At 36.7% G+C, this 17,002-nt stretch overlaps 1 protein-coding gene across 1 annotated transcript; it reads right to left on the reverse strand.

Annotated features, from left to right (window-relative positions):
* Positions 1-726: 726 nt before the first annotated feature.
* Positions 727-8,032, reverse strand: LOC137223821 (endotoxic shock protective protein U9-ORF-like). The gene is made up of 6 exons (XM_067736294.1): positions 7,888-8,032; positions 6,364-6,430; positions 5,013-5,063; positions 3,190-3,228; positions 2,502-2,537; positions 727-1,042 (listed from the first exon to the last, which is right to left on the reverse strand). The coding sequence occupies exons 2-6, from the start codon at positions 6,415-6,417 to the stop codon at positions 911-913; spliced, it is 312 nt and encodes a 103-aa protein (XP_067592395.1). The 5' UTR covers positions 6,418-6,430; positions 7,888-8,032; the 3' UTR covers positions 727-910.
* Between the last annotated feature and the right edge of the window lie 8,970 nt (positions 8,033-17,002).

Below are 17,002 nucleotides of genomic sequence, written 5' to 3' on the forward strand. Positions count from 1 at the left end.
AGACTTTGGTTTCTATGAAATAGATGCATGTCCCCTCCTATGCAGACTCCATTCCCTTTGACTTTTAGATGTAGCCCTGTTGAACCAGTTTGTAAGGACAGACCTTTGGGAAACTTCCCAAATGAAGCCAAAGTCCCCTATGAATGCCACGTAGTGATTTTTCCCACCACGAAGGAACAGAAGGGACTAACAGACTGTGATCACTCTTCTTAATTAAGAGGTGAAATGGTTACCATTCTCTTTCCTGAAAAGTGGACTGCGGATTTGTAGAGGTGGAGAATGAGTAATATCTGTAAAATCTTTTTTGTTCCTTTTTTCCTTGTACATCTGTAGAGACAGATTAGGGAGAAATTTGTAACTTTGCCTCTCAAATAAGACAAAAGGAAATTTTAAGTGCATTTCCGCATGGCTTCATCAATTTCCATCCCAGTTAAAAGGGTCAAAACACCATCTCCTCTTGCCGGAAACATCCCAGTGGTCTCTCAAGGGCTTGGATGTAGGCTGAGGACAGTCCTGTCACCCACCCCTCCCCAAGAATGGCAGAGACTGCAGGCTGCATACCCCTCCCCGCTATTCTTTTTCCTTCCTTCCTTTGTCGTAGAATCTCTGGTTCTTAGCTAGGCATACGACTTCCCAGAGAAAAAGAGATCCTGTTTCCTAGATTCCTTTGCTTGTTTTCCTGATCTCTCTTTAAATGTCGATAATGATGGAAAATGACATTCCACGTGGGAACAATATAGTGATACAAACATTTTTAATGAAGCACTGCCATTTTATCCAGGATACTGAAAAGTGTTCACTGTGGTACAAGGAGCAGAGAGATGAAGTCATTGATCGTCAGTTGCGGTGTTAAACAATGCTGGAGAAAGAAGCTACATTTGGCTACGAAGTTCCTGGAGAACTTCATGAATCATGAATCTCCCCGTCTGTCGGGGGTAAAGGAGCCTGTTGGGTTAGGAGTCAAAGAAGGAGTGATTTCTGTTATTGGTGAGAATGGTAGCATGGGGACTATGGTAGTCCGTCTGTTCGTTGGTGGTTTCCGCTGATAAAACAAAAATCAAGACAAAAAAGGCATTTATAAATCCTCGACATATAAATATTACGTAGCTACTACTTGAGTAATAAAATATTTTTAAGTTTATATAGATAAGAGGGGAGAATTTTCAACCAATACCATTTTTTTTTTAGTTTTATTAACATTACCAACTTCCTCTATTTCTCTCTATGTGTATGACAGTTAATTACTGAAATTTCAAATTGTTTGCATTTCATCTTTGCAAAGAAAAGCAAGTACTTTCTTTCCAACCTTGTTGTTTCAGCCAATCTTTTTGGGAAGAACAACTAGAAGAGTTGGACGCCCCCACCGCCAAATGTTTATGCATACTTCTGAAGGTAGCAGAGTTCTAAGAAAGTGAGGCTTTATGGACCCGAGATCCTGGGGAGGCAAGAATCCCAGGGAGGCATTTGACTGCCCTCAAGGCAACTGGAGACTCCTAAAGCAGTGGCTGAAAGGCTGGAAGCCCAGCACTTTTGACAAACTCACAGGGCTGGGGGCCAAAAGTTCAAGTTCAGGGGCTGCCGGAGAGGAGACTTGGTAAGTAACCCGGCTTAAGGCTAGGACCCCAAAGACCTCACCCTGGGGGTAAGAGTGAACCAGGGGAACTTGTTCTAATCATCTCAGTCTCCAAGTGGATCAAGGTGATCTGTGAATGTTGTCCCCACAGTCTACATAGTCTAGAAACAAAAGTAAATTCTCTCTGGAGGACGATAACTTCATCCCGAACCTCAAGTTGTCTCTATCATTTTCAAAAACAATGTTCACTGCTCAATCAAAAGCAACCAGGCTAAAAAAAGAATCCAGAGGGGGTGGGGTTGGGGGGGAACGAGACTCAAGTGACAGTGAAAAAAAGTCTATCATAGAAGCAGACCCTCAGGAGGTCCAAACAGTGGAGTTACCAGACACTGACTTTAAAATAACTGTGATTAAAATGCTCAAGGAATTAGAAGATAAGATGGTGACTTTGGCATAAAAGGGACACGTTAGAGCTGAAAAATAGAAGGAAATAGAATAATTTTAAGAAATTATGATTTCTTAAATAATTTCACGTATTTTTCTATATAAATATATATGTATATTTTTTTAAATGTAACTTCCCTCTCAGATATTTTTAGTAGGATACATGTAATGAAAATTTGAGAGGACTTTTGCTTAATAACTATCTTCAACATTTTCAAGAAATTGTAATGCTTTTCAGACAGATTCACAAGTTTTAGTTCTTCCATTAATTAGCAATTTTGTTAGTATGTGGAACATTCTTAATTCATAAGCAGTGACTTAAAATTTTATTAAAAATAAGATATAAATGGGAAATTAGCCAGTATTATGATAACAAAACCCTCAAACATGATTTCACATTTCCTGTCTTTCCCTTTATTTTCCTGAACCTTCATTCTTCTTTCAAGTGTTGATAATGATAGAAAAATCAAAAATGAAAACTTACACAGGTATTGAAGAGTTCATAAAACCTCTGAAGGTACTGCAAGAGGGGGAAAATAAAAACAGTTACCTGACATTTAATTGTTAGGAAATTTTGTTTCAGTTCACATATAATTTTTTAAGTTCTTAAAAAAAGAAATACTTCCAAGAAGAAATTGCAAAAATTACTTTAAGGTCTGTGAGTAGTAAAGAAGCTTGTTGTAATGTAAATTGGACAATCATATAGAAGAAAAGGGAGTTAGGAGTCAGCTGAGATGAGGATCAGTACAAAAATTTTCCAGAGATTAACTCCACTAAAAAACAACCAGAGTCCATAGAAACATAAAGATTTATCTCTGCCTTTTTAGTCAGACTATAAAAGGAAAAGGAAGTTGAGAGCCAGGGTGAGGAACAGAGAGCTGTGTGCTTTGGCAATTCTCTCTGAGCAGAAACCTGAGCTTTCAAAGATGTTCCAAGCATCTTCAGGAAGATGCAAAGCAGCAGGCAATATACCAAGAGGCCACAATCTACAGATCAAAATCTATGCTAAAGATAATTACTGAAAATAAGTATAAATTTATCTCTGAGCTTGCTTGGCAAAAGAAGTAGACATTTGTCTGTTGAGATGAAGTCTTCTAAAAGGAATTAATAATACATGTAACTTGTTAATGAGGAATTTTAGATATTATAATGGATGTATTGAATGGGTTTACCAGGCGATGCAGTCTACATGGGCGCATTCTTTGGATCCTCTGAAAAGTAAGGACATAATATTCAGTTGCAAAAGCAAAGTATTCTGGTGATCTCTGGGTTCTAGATTATTTAAGTCAGATTATGCTAAACTTGTAGAAGACGTTTAATGACTTATGTTAGCCCCTTATTGTGAAAGAGAAGGATCTAAACCAGTTGTATATTGAGAAGGGTGGTGTTCACCCAGACGAGAAGTGACACAAGGCTGGTGTTCTAACTTTCACGGGCCTGGAGATGGTCTATTTCTCTGGAGATGATTCTCCCAACTGGCAGGAACTGTCCACAGAATTCCTAGGTATGCCAGCGAGGCTGGTTCCTATGCTTCCCACCTTAGATTTTTCATTTTTACCTTGGAGAAAATCTTTTTTTTTTTTTTTAATTTTGTTGAAGTATAGTTGACTTGCAATGTTGTGTTAATTTCTGCTGTACAGCAAAGTGACTCAGTTATACGTATGTATATTCTTTTTCATATTCTTTTCCATTACTGTTTATTACAGGATATTGAATATAGTTCCCTGTGCTTTACAGTAGGACCTTGTTGATATTCATTCTATATGTAATAGTTTACATGTGCTATCCCCAAATTCCCACTCCATCCCTCCTCCAGCCCCCTCCCCCTTGGCAACCACAAATCTGTTCTCTATCTCTGTGGGTCTATTTCTGTTTTGTAGATATGTTCATTTGTGTCCTATTTTAGATTCCACATATAAGTGATATCATATGGTATTTGTCTTTCTCTTTCTGACTTACTTCACTTAGTATGATAATCTCTAGTTGCATCCAGGTTGATGCAAATGGCATTAGTTCATTCTTTATCATGGCTGAGTAATATTCCATTGTATATATATACCACATCTTTTTTTTTTACATCTTTATTGGAGTATAATTGCTTTACAATGATGTGTTAGTTTCTGCTTTATAACAAAGTGAATCAGTTATACATATACATATGTTCCCATATCTCTTCCCTCTTGCGTCTCCCTCCCTCCCACCCTCCCTATCTCACCCCTCCAGGCGGTCACAAAGCACCGAGCTGATCTCGCTGTGCTATGCGGCTGCTTCCCACTAGCTATCTACCTTACGTTTGGTAGTGTATATATGTCCATGCCTCTCTCTCGCTTTGTCACAGCTTACCCTTCCCCCTCCCCATATCCTCAAGTCCATTCTCTAGTAGGTCTGTGTCTTTATTCCTGTCTTACCCCTAGGTTCTTCATGACATTTTTTTTTCTTAAATTCCATATATATGTGTTAGCATACGGTATTTGTCTTTCTCTTTCTGGCTTACTTCACCCTGTATGACAGACTCTAGGTCTATCCACCTCATTACAAATAGCTCAATGTTGTTTCTTTTTATGGCTGAGTAATATTCCATTGTATATATGTGCCACATCTTCTTTATCCATTCATCTGATGATGGACATTTAAGTTGCTTCCATGTCCTGGCTATTATAAATAGTGCTGCTATGAACATAGGGGTGCATATATCTTTTCAAATTATAGTTTTGTCTGGATATATGCCCAGAAGTGGAATTGCTGGATCATATGGCAACTCTATTTTTAGTTTTTTGAGGGACCTCCCTACTGTTCTCCGTAGTGGCTGCACTAATTTACATTCCCACCAAAAGAGTAAGAGGGTTCCCTTTTCTTGGAGAAAATCTTGTAATCATGCTTTATGTTCCTGAAAATATTACTTCTTGAAAATGTCACTTATTTCCTCCCTAAATCATATCTTCCTAGGAGACAACAACTATTCCTAATTTTGTTTTTTTTAAAAAAGAACAGTTACCTTCCAGTTTAAGAAGTGATCATGGTGAATTCCAGAATGAAATTCTCGTACCTGTGAAAATTGAGAGGAAGAGTATGGAGACTGAGGAAATAGATGTAATAATAATAATAGTAATTAACTAGGAGATTTAGACTTTGAGTTCCCAGAAGGCGGGGGCTATGTTTTGTCATCTGTGTAATCCTGGCACCTAGCACGATCCACCCATTTCAAGAAAAAATTGTTTACAGAATAAGCAAAGGAACGTTGCATCTGTTAACATCAGTCACTAATCCTTTTTAATACCAAAAATATTATCTCAGATACAAGCATACCTAGTTTTATTGCACTTCACAGATACTGCATTTTTTTTTTTTAACAAATTGAAGGTTTGTGGCAACCCTGTGACAAGTCTATCATTCATTTTTCCACCAGTGCTTGCTCACTTCATGTCTCTGTGTCACATTTCAGTAATTCTCACAATATTTCAAACTTTTGATTATTGTCATATTTATCATGGTGATCTGTGCTCAGTGATCTTTAAAAATATTACTACTACGACCTGCCGAAGGCTCAGATGATGGTTAGCGTTTTTTAGCAATAAAATATTCTTCCATAAAGGTGCACATTGTTTTGTAGACATAATGCTACTGCACACATAATAGATTACAGTATAGTGTAAACATAACTTTTACATGCACTGGGAAGCCAAGAAATTCGTGTGACCCACTTTCTTACAGTATTTGCTTTATTGTTGTGGTCTGGGACCGAACTTGCAATATCTCCGAGGTAAGCCTGTAATTCTCTCAGCCTACTCACTCTCTGCTTTGTTCATAATAACGACCTGAGCTGTAGTTTTCCTTAACCTGCTGCCACGCGTCTTCCGTTTGTCTCAGGGTTTATCAAGGGCTTCTCCAGAGCAATCGCAGCTCCCTCTGACAGCCCCTCCGTCATCCAGTGGTTCTCAACCTCCGTGGCCCAGTGAAATAATCCCCTGGGGAGCATATAAAAATCCTGATGCCTGGATCACACCCCAGGCCAATTAAGTCAGGTTTTGGGGGTGGGACCCAGACATCAGGACTTTTTAAAGTTCCCCAAGCAATTCCATAGTGCGGCCAAGATTGATAATGACTGCTCTGTTCCGAGGCCAGGAGAGTTTCTCTGCTGTGCTTGACTCAAATCTATTGTTTTTCTAACAGGGTCTTTTAAAATAGGTTGAAAGAGCTACTTTTAGCTCCAAAGAAACTTAAAATGGAGACTGTGGCTTTGAATCCAATGGTAGATTTTTTTTTTTTTTTTTGAGGGTTGAATATAAAAGTTTGGAATGCATGAACCAAGACTGATTTGCAGAAATAGACATTAAGAGTTTACTTACTGGTGTGCAGTGAGCTGTGACCAAAAGGAAAGTGATCAGAAACACCAGTTTCATCTTTTGACTCTATCTACAAGTAAAACAAGAGTATTAATTCTTAACTTGGAAAATATGGGGCCCTTTCCTGCTTATGTAGCGTGACACTGGATCAGGCAACATTATTAAGGAGCTTGGCGAAGATTATGCTATTGGGAACCAAAGGATGTATAGATTAGAGATTCTGGAAGATATTAAACACTTGGACTATAGATTATGATTCACATGCCTTAAGAATTGTGTGTGGCTCTAATTCAAGATCTACAACATACACACACACACGCATGCGTGCATTCAAGTACAGTACAGTATAAAACATTTCATGCTTATTAGGAATATTCCCCCAGTGAGTTTAAAAGAATATTGGTCTATTCTATTAACTGCTTGTAAAAACACAGCTTTTAAAATAGTTATTATTTCATTTGATTCTTACAATGACTTTGATAGGTAGATATCATTAGTATAATATCCACTTAGAAGTGGGTATTTGTCTGGTCTATACTCCTATATTATGATGTAGATTGTTTATTTGATGTGTTAGTAAATTCTAATAGGTTCATGGTTTTTCTGTTTTCTACTGTATCATGGCAACTTTTATTTCAATCATTTTCATTTTTCATGAAAACAAGAAAAATTCCATCATCTTTTAAATCATATACAAAATGCCTTTTTTGTTGTTTTGAGGGAAGAGAAGAGAGATCAGGCATTCTGAAGATAAGTATAATTGTTTTATTTCTCCATAGGATTACTGTAATTTTTATCAAGAGTATATTGATTGAGTTTTGTAAGTGGTGTCGCTCTTGGTAAATGTTTTTAATAAAACTTAATTCTGCCATTTGAAATACTTTTTACAAAGAGAGTTCTAAATGTAATTTTAAAACAAATCAAGACAAAATGACAACACATATCCAATAATCTTAGATCTGTGAAATGCCATAAGGGAATATGTCCTGAACCAAACTGCCAATGACTGACTTTAAAAGTCCATCTTCAAGGTTAAACAGTATTTGAAATGGGAAGAAAGCCTTCAAGAGGATGATACGAAGACCAAATTTATGTAAATATTATTGCCTGCTGGAAGGCTTGCATCCTTCATGTTCCGCTGTCATAACTGTTGATGTTCCCCTTATTTTTCCTTATATACATTGCTGTAAATATGGAGGAGGGAAACAGGAATGCACATTTGAAGGGTAACTTTGAATATTCCACTTATGTAGGATTTTTGTCACTGCTGTTTTTCTATAATTTGTTTTCAGTCACTATTTTAAAGCCCTAACGTAACCCAGAGCAAACATCAGAGTAACATATTTAAAATAAATAAACATGTGGGTACATGAGACAATATTTAAAGAATTAAAAGCATAGGCCATGACTATAAAAGAGAAGTAAAATGTTATTGTAAATAAATTAAATTCTTTAATTCTCAACCTTTCTAGTTGTCCATATCTTTTATAAGATAATGTAATTTATAATTGAAAGGATATTTATTACCTTGTACACCAGGAAAAATGAAATGTCCAATATCATTAAGATTTCCTTGACGCCTCGTTTGTAGATGATCTGGATAATCAGAAGATATTTATATGCGTGGATACTAATGACGTGCAGTATCAGCACTTTAAAAAAAAAAGATTCCTCATGACCCTCATTTACATAGGAATGGGACAGGGGTTTCCCGCGCAAGGACAATACCTCATTCTTTGCAGGGCCAAGACCCTTGTCTCTGATCATAATACATTTTTGTGGTTATTCTTGAGACATGAGTAATTCAGGAGACCTAGGGTTTTGTTAATGAACAATCAGGACAAATAAATTGCAACAACTAGAAAAGTACCATACTTGTATTAGTAGTTTGGCTAGGAGATACACCCTGAGAATTTCAACTTAAAAGACTTAACATAAATCCGTTGAAATTTGTGTGAATCATGCATTGACGGAGGATGTCTTTTTCTGCCATCTCATTCAGTGGGGAGACAGAGGCTATGAGCTGGATAAGTGGAGGAAGCACTAGCCTAAGAGTCAGCCCTCCGAGTCCCAGCTCAGCCACTGCCTGTGTTGGCTACACCTGGTGAAGGTCAGTTTGGTTTTCCACAGAAAAAATCCCCAGGGCTCTCCTTATCTCAGAGTCCAGGTCCCAGCTAACTCAATACCAGAGAAAGGAAATTCTTCCCTCCTCCGACAAACACCCATTCATCTCTTGCTCCTGTATGTTTGACAGGATAAATATTTAGCTCCTTTCAGAGAAGTCCTATACTCTCCACATCTATAGGTTTCACTTTTATGGTCCAGGCAGATCAGGCTGCATTTTTACCAAAATCTAGGTTATTAGTCTTAAATAACAGTCTTAAATAACATCACCTGTGGGACACCAACAGCTTAGCCAAGGCATCACTTTGCCAAACCCAATTCCTTTCACTATATATATATATATATATATATATATATATATATATATATATATAAATGAGCACTCCTTTATTGGGCTAATCAAAATAGTGTCACCTAGTTCTGGGAAAAAGTTCTAGTGCTTTGAAACTCCAGTGCAAAATGAAATAAAATGCAAACTTCACAACTTCACCTCACAGACCTTCCACCATGTTCTAGCTACATAAGTATGTGAATAGTGTAATTGTCCGCAGCCCGGAATTCACTCTTTTTCTCTAGTATGATAAAACAGATTGATTCCTTTTAAAGCAGTACCCGTTCTCCTCTTTCATCTTGTCTGGAACAGAGATAATGGATAAGTGGGAAAAATCAAAGAAACTTCTGGATCCATCACAATGGGAGTCCAGCCACCATGCTAAGCAGCAGCGAACGGGATGGTCTGGGAGCCATATCAGAACCTTGTTTGTTAACTTATCTGTGTCTCCTAAATTGAGGCACTGTCTAACTCTTGGCTTCTCAACAGTGGTGATCAGAAGTTTGTTTCTTCAGGAACAAATTTGAGTGGGTGGACCTCTCAGCTTTCTCGGATTTGGCATCCCACAGGAGTCTGTGCTTTCCCTTTGAAGGTTCACAAGCCCTCAGCACTAAGAAACACGGACCAGCATCCAGAGCAGAATGTAACACACTTTCTCAGTGTGGCTTTTGCTTTTTTTTTTTTTTTAAGTGTAGTTGATCTACAATATTATATTCGTTTCAGGTGTACAACATAGTGATTCAGTATTTTATAGATTATACTCCATTTAAAGTTATTATAAAATATTGGCTATATTCCCTGTGCCGTACAGTAAATCCTTGTATCTTATTTTATACAAAGTAGTTGGTACTACTTAATCCCCTACTGCTATCTTGCCCCTTCCCTCTCCCTACTGGTAACCGTTAGTTTGTTCTCTATATCTGTGTCTGTTTGTTTTGTTATATTCATTCGTTTGTTCCAATTTTTAGATTCCACCTATGAGTGATAGCATACAGTATTTGTCTTTCTCCATCTTATTTCACTAAGCATGAAACCCTCCAGGTCCATCTATGTTGTTGCACATGGCAAAATTTTGTTCTTTTTTATGGCTAATATTCCATTTTGTGTGTCTGTGTATGTATATATGTGTGTGTGTATGTGTGTGTGTGTATGTATACACACACACACACACACAGCTTCTTTATTCATTCATCTATTGATGGGCACTTAGGTTGCTTCTGTATCTTAGATATTGTAAATAAAGTTGCTGTGAACATTGGGGTACATATATCTTTTCAAATTAGTGTTTTCATTTTCTTTGCATGTATACCTTGGAGTAGAATTGCTGGATCATACGGTAGTTCTATTTTTAGTTTTTTGAGGAACCTCCATACTGTTTTCCATAATGACTATACCAGTTTACATTCCCACCAACAGTGTAGGAGGGTTTTCTTTTCTCAACATCCTCACAAATATTTGTTACTTGTGGTCTTTTTGATGGTAGCCATTTGGACAGGTGTGAGGTGATATCTCACTCTGGTTTTGATTTGCATTTCTCTGATGATTAGCAGTGTTGAGTATCTTTTCATGTGCCTGTTGGCCATCTGTATGTCTTCTTTGGAAAAATGTCTATTCAGGTTTTCTGCCCATTTGTTAATTGGGTTGTTTGGGTTTCTTTTGATATTGAGTTGTATGAGCTCTTTATATATTTTGGATATTAACCCCTTATCAGTCATACCGTTTGCAAATATTTTCTCCCACTCAGTAGGTTGTCTCTTCATTTTGTCAATGGTTTCCTTTGCTGTTCAAAAGGTTTTAAGTTTAATTAGGTCCCACTTGTTTATTTTTGTTTCCTTTGCCTAAGAAGACATATCCAAAAAAATATTGCTATGACTTATGTCAAAGAGTGCGCTATATTTTCTTCTAGGAGTTTTATGGTTTTTGGTCTTACATTTAGCTTTTTAATCCATTTTGAGTTTATTTTTGTATATAATGTGAGAAAATATTCTAATTTTTTTTTTTTTTTTTTTTTTTTTTTTTTGCAGTACGCGAGCCTCTCACTGTTGTGGCCTCTCCCATTGCAGAGCACAGGCTCCGGACGCGCAGGCCCAGCGGCCATGGCCCACGGGCCCAGCCATTCCGAGGCATGTGGGATCCTCCCGGACCAGGGCATGAACCCGTGTCCCCTACATCGGCAGGCGGACTCCCAACCACTGCGCCACCAGGGAAGCCCTAGATTCTACTATTAACTATGAATTATTTGCTTTAATCACATATCTATACATGTATCTATCTTTCTATGAATGTATTTGATGCCCATTTAAAAATTTGTTACATATCTTTTTCTTGTCCATTTTTGGAAGATTTTATCTGTTATATGTTGCAATGATCTGCATGTGTCTTTTGTCTTTATGGAGCCTCATTGCTTCTAAGCTAGTGTGCAAAGAAGCATGTTTAAGTAGAACAAAATATTGTAAGGGGCCATTTGAATAACCAGTGTCTGGTTAGCCCATTACAGGTTAGCCCACTTGGATAGTTAAGTGGGAAGAGAGGTTTGAGCACAAGAGAAAATATCTAGTGCCAGCCCTTAAAAATATGGAAGCAGAATGAACCAGAGTGTGGGAGTAGGAGTCCTGATGAATTTGTATGGACCATTTAACCATGAGGAGACTCTCTCTCTATCCCACAGAAAGACAGGCATGGTATAGTAAGTGTGACTTAGAAAGATGTTGGATGGTTGAATTTTTGTTCTGCCAACACTGGAAAATCCATTAAGAGAGGCACAGAATATTCAGGTCATTGGCATGTTTTCTTTCTGTGTTTTTGACTGGATTTAGACTGGTGTTATAAACCACTGGCTGCTTACTTGTTTGGACTGGTACAAGGGTTGGTTTTCTTGGTAGATATGACTAAGCCAAGAAGGTGGTCTATATTGCTAATCTATACTCTCTTCAAAATAAGAAGAGAGGGGCTTCCCTGCTGGCGCAGTGGTTGAGAGTCCGCCTGCCAATGCAGGGGACACGGGTTCATGCCCCAGTCCGGGAAGATCCCATATGCTGTGGAGTGGCTGGGCCTGTGAGCCATGGCCACTGAGCCTGCGTGTCCAGAGCCTGTGCTCCGCAACAGGAGAGGCCACAACAGTGAGAGGCCCGCGTACCACAAAAATAAATAAATAAATAAGAAGAAAATTTTTTTGGCTGCATCAGGTCTTAGTTGTGGCACGTGGGATCTTCGTTGAGGTATGCGGGATCTTTCGTTGAGGTGCACAGACTCTTCATTGTGGTGTGTGGGCTTCTCTCTAGTTGTGGTGTGTGGGTTTTCTCTTCTCTAATTGTGGCATGCAGGCTCCAGAGCACGTGGGCTTTGTAGTTTGCAGCATGTGAGCTGTAGTTGAAGTATGCAAGCTGAGTAGTTGTGGCATGCGGGCTTAGTTTCCCCGTAGCATGTGGGATCTTAATTCCCTGACCAGGGATCGAACCCACATCCCCTGCATTGTAAGGTGGATTCTTTTTTTTTTTATGGTTTTATTTTATTTTATTTTTAAAATTTTATTTATTTTTTATTTTTATTTTTGGCTGCATTGGTTCTTCGTTGCTGTGCGCAGGCTTTCTCTGGTTGCCGCGAGTGGGGGCTCCTCTTCATTGTGGTGCATGAGCTTCTCATTGCAGTGGCTTCTCTTGTTGTGGAGCACGGGCTCTAGGCACACAGGTTTCAGTAGTTGTGGCTCATAGGCTCTAGAGCGCAAGATCAGTAGTTGTGGCACATGGGCTTAGTTGCTCCGCAGCATGTGGCATCTTCTTGGGCCAGGGCTTGAACCCATGTCCCGTGCATTGGCAGGCAGATTCTTAACCACTGCACCACCAGGGAAGCCCTAAGGTGTATTCTTTACCAATGGACTACCAGGGAAGTCCCAAGGTGCATTTAACTTTTGAACAAAGATTATTTTATCTTATAAAAACAACTCATAACCCTCAGAAAATTTGGACCACAGAGAAAAGAGCTACAATTCAGTAATTTCATTCCTATGGTTAGCCAAGAAAATTGAAAACATATATCTACACAAAAACTGGTAAATGAGTGTTCATAGCAACATTATTCATAATAACCAAAAAGTGGAAACAACCCAGGTATCCATCAACTGATGAATAAGTAAACAAAATGTGGTATATACACACAATGGAATATTATTTACCAATAAAAAGGAATGGCACAATATATTCAAAGTACTGAAAGAAAAAAACTTCCAACCAGGAATACTCTAAACAGCAGAGTTATCATTCAGAATTGAAGGAGGGATAAAGAGGTTTCCAGACAAGCAAAAGATAAAGGAGTTCTTCGCCATTAAACCAGCTTTACAAGAAATGTTAAACAGACTTCTTTAAGCTGAAAAGAAAAGGTTCTAGTTAGTAATAAGAAAACATATGAAACAGTAAATCTCATTGGAAAGGTAGATATATAATAAAGTTAGTGGATTAATCCCTTATAAAGCTAGTATAAAGGTTAAAAGACAAAAGTAGTAAAAATAAATATGATTACAATAATTAGTTAAGGGATACACAAGATAAAAAGATGGAAGTATGATGTCAAGAAACATAAAATGAGCAGTGGGGAGGGTAAAAATGTTGACCTTTAGAATGGAATCAAACTTAAGTTGTTATCAATTTAAAATATGCTGTTATAGATACAAGTTGTTAAATGTAAGCTTTATGGTAACCACAAAGCAAAAACCTATAGTAAATATGCAAAAGATAAAGCAAAAGGAATAACATAATACCACTAAGGAAAGATATCAAACTACAAAGGAAGAGGGCAAGAGAAGAAAGGAACAGAGAGGAACTATAAAAGCAGAAAACAGTTAACAAAAGGGCAATAAGTATATATGTATCAATAATTACTTTAAAATGTAAATGAACTAAATTCTCCAATTGAAGGACATGGGAGTTCCCTGGTGATCCAGTGGTTAGAACTTGGTGCTTTCACTGCCATGGCCCAGGTTCAGTCCCTGGTCGGGGGAACTAAGATCTCACAAGCCATGTGGTGTGGCCAATTAAAAAAAAAAAAGGACATAAAATGGCTGAATGGATAAATAAAACAAGACCCATCAATATGCTGCCTACAAGAAACTCACTTTAGATGTAGGATACACACAGAATGAAAGTGAAGGGATGGGAAAAGATATTCCATGCACATGGAAACCAAAAGAAAGCTGGAGTAGACATACTTATATCAGACAAAATAGACTTTGAAAGAGAGATTATAATAAGATACAAAGATGGGCATTACATAATGATAAAGGGGTCAATCCAACAAAAGGATATAACATTTATAAATATTTATGCACCCAACACAGGAGCACCTCAATATATAGAGCAACTATTAACAGACTTAAGGGGAGAAATAGACAGCAATACAATAATAGTAGGAAATTTTAATACTCCACTTATATCAGTGGATATATCATCCAGACAGAAAATCAATAAGGAAACATTGGCCTTAAGTGATATGATGGATCAGATTGACTTAATAGATATACACAGAACATTCTATCCAACAGCAACAGAATGTACATTCTTCTCAAGTGCACATGGAATATTCTCCAAAATAGATCACATGTTAGGACACAAAACAAGTTAATAAATTTAAGAGTATCAAAATCATAGCAAGCATTTCTTCTGACCGCAAAAATATGAAACTAGAAATTACATGAAGAAAACTGGAAAATTCACAAATATGTGGAGATTAAACAACATTCTACTGAAAAATAAACAGATCAAAGAAGAATTAAAAAGTAAAATAAAAAAATACCTTGAGAAAAATGAAAATGTAAATACAGCATACCAAAATTTGTGGGATGCAGCAAAAGCAGTTCTAAAAGGGTAGTTCATAATGATAAAAGCCAACCTCAAGACACAAGAAATATTTCAAATAAAGAACCTAACTTTACCCCACAAAGGACTAGGAAAAAAAAGAAGAAAAAACAAAGCCCAAAGTTAGTAGAAGGAAGGAAATAACAAAGATCAGAGCAAAAATAAATGAAATAGAGACTGAAGAAACAATAGAGAAGATCGATGAAACTAAGAGCTAGTTCTTTGAAAAGATGAACAAAATTGACAAGCCTTTAGCTAGACTCACCAAAAAAAAAAAAAAAAAAAAAGAAAGAGAGAGAAGGCTCAATTAAATAAAATCAGAAATGAAAGAGGAGCTATTACAACTGATACCACAGAAATACAAAGGATCATAAGAGACTACCATGAATAATTACACACCAAAAAATTTGACAACCTAGAAGAAATGGATAAATTCCTAGAAATATACAACCTACCAAGACTGAATCATGATGAAGTAGAAAATTTGAAGAGACCAATTACTAGTAAAGAGATTGAATCGGTAATCAACAAACAAAATCCAGGACCAGACAGCTTCACTGATAAATTCTACCAAACATTCAAAGAATCCTTCTCAAACTCTTCCAAAAAATAGAAGAGGAAGGAACCCTTCCAAATTCATTTTTTGAGGCCAGCATTACCCTGATACTAAAACCAGAAAAGGATGCCACAAGAAAAGAAAATTACAGGCTAATAGCCCTGATGAACAAAGATGAAAAAATACTCAACAAAATACTAGCAAACCAAAATCAACAATACATTGAAAGGATCATACACCATGATGAAATGGGATTTATTCCAGGGATGCAAGGCTATTTCAACATTCTCAGATCAGTCAGTGTGATACACTACATTAACAACATGAAGAATAAAAATCATATAATTATATTAATAGATGCAGAAAAAGCCCTTGAAAACATTCATCGTCCATTTATGATAAAAACCCTAATCAAAGTAGTTATAGAGGAAATGTGCTTCAACATAATAAAGGCCATAGATGATAAGCCCACAGCTAACATTATACTCAATGGTGAAAAGCTGAAAGCTTTTCCTCTAAGATCAGGAGGAAGACAAGGATGCCCACTCTTGTGCAAGTCCTAGCCAGAGCAATTAGGCAAGAAAAAGAAATAAAAGGCATCCAAATTGGAAAGGGAAGAGTAAAACTGCCACTATTTGCAGATGACATGATATTATATACAGAAAACCCTAAAGACTCCATCAAAGAAAATTGTTAGAGCTAGTAAATGAATTCAGTATAGATGCAGGATACAAATTTAATATACAAAAATCTGTTGCATTTTTGTACACTAATAATGAACTATCAGAAAGAGAAATGAAAATGATTCCATTTACAATTGCCTCAAAAAGAATAAAATACCTAGGAATAAATTTAACCAAGGATGTGAAAGACCTATATATTGAAGACTACAAGTCATTAATGAAATAAATTGAAGAAGACACAAATAAATGTAAAGATATTCCATGCTCATGGATTGGAAGAATTGTTATTGTTAAAATGTCCTTAGTATCTAAAGCAATCTTCAGATTCAATGCAGTCTGTATCAAAATACCAATGACATTTTTTAAAGAAACAGAACAAATAATCCTAAAATGTATATGGAACCACAAAAAATCCTCAGATAGCTAAAGCAATTATGAGAAGGACAAACAAACCTGGAGGCATAACCCTCCCTGATTTCAAACTATATTACAAAACCATAGTAATTAAAACAATATTGTATTGGCATAAAAACACACATAGATCAATGAGATAGAATAGAGAGCCCAGAAATAAACCCATACATATATGGTCAATTAATTTACAACAAAGGAGTAAAAAATATACAGTGGGGAAAGGACAGCCTCTTCAATAAATGGTGTTGGGAAAACTGGACAGCCACATGAAAAAGAATGAAACTTGACCACTATCTTACACCATACACGATAATTAACTCAAAGTGGAGTAAAGACTTGCATGTAAGACCTGAAACTATTAAAATCCTAGAAGAAAACAGTTGTAAGCTCCTTGACATTGGTCTTGGTGATGTTTGTTTTTAATCTGGCACCAAAAGCAAAAGAAAAGGAAAAATAAAGTGGGACTATATCACACTAAAAAACTTTAGCATATACACATAAAATAAAATAAAATAAAATAAATAAAATACTTATGCACAGCAAAGGAAATCACCACCAAAATGAAAAGGCAACCTACTGAATGGGAGAAAATATTTGCAAATCATATATCTGATAAGGGATTAATATCCAAAAATATATAAAGAACTCATACAACTCAATAGCAAAAAAACAAAAGGAAAAACAACAA

This window comes from Pseudorca crassidens, chromosome 4 (assembly GCF_039906515.1).
Source record: "Pseudorca crassidens isolate mPseCra1 chromosome 4, mPseCra1.hap1, whole genome shotgun sequence".
Lineage (NCBI taxonomy): Eukaryota > Metazoa > Chordata > Mammalia > Artiodactyla > Delphinidae > Pseudorca > Pseudorca crassidens.

What these genes read in the sequence shown, in the direction of transcription:
- LOC137223821 (XM_067736294.1), bottom strand. Translation starts at nt 6,417, where the DNA reads ATGAAACTGGTGTTTCTGATCACTTTCCTTTTGGTCACAGCTCACTGC. An exon ending in TCACAGCTCACTGCACACCA is followed by an intron (nt 5,064 to 6,363) that starts GTAAGTAAACTC and finishes CAATTTTCACAG; the next exon opens with GTACGAGAATTTCATTCTGG. An exon ending in CATGTAGACTGCATCGCCTG is followed by an intron (nt 2,538 to 3,189) that starts GTAAACCCATTC and finishes CCCCTCTTGCAG; the next exon opens with TACCTTCAGAGGTTTTATGA.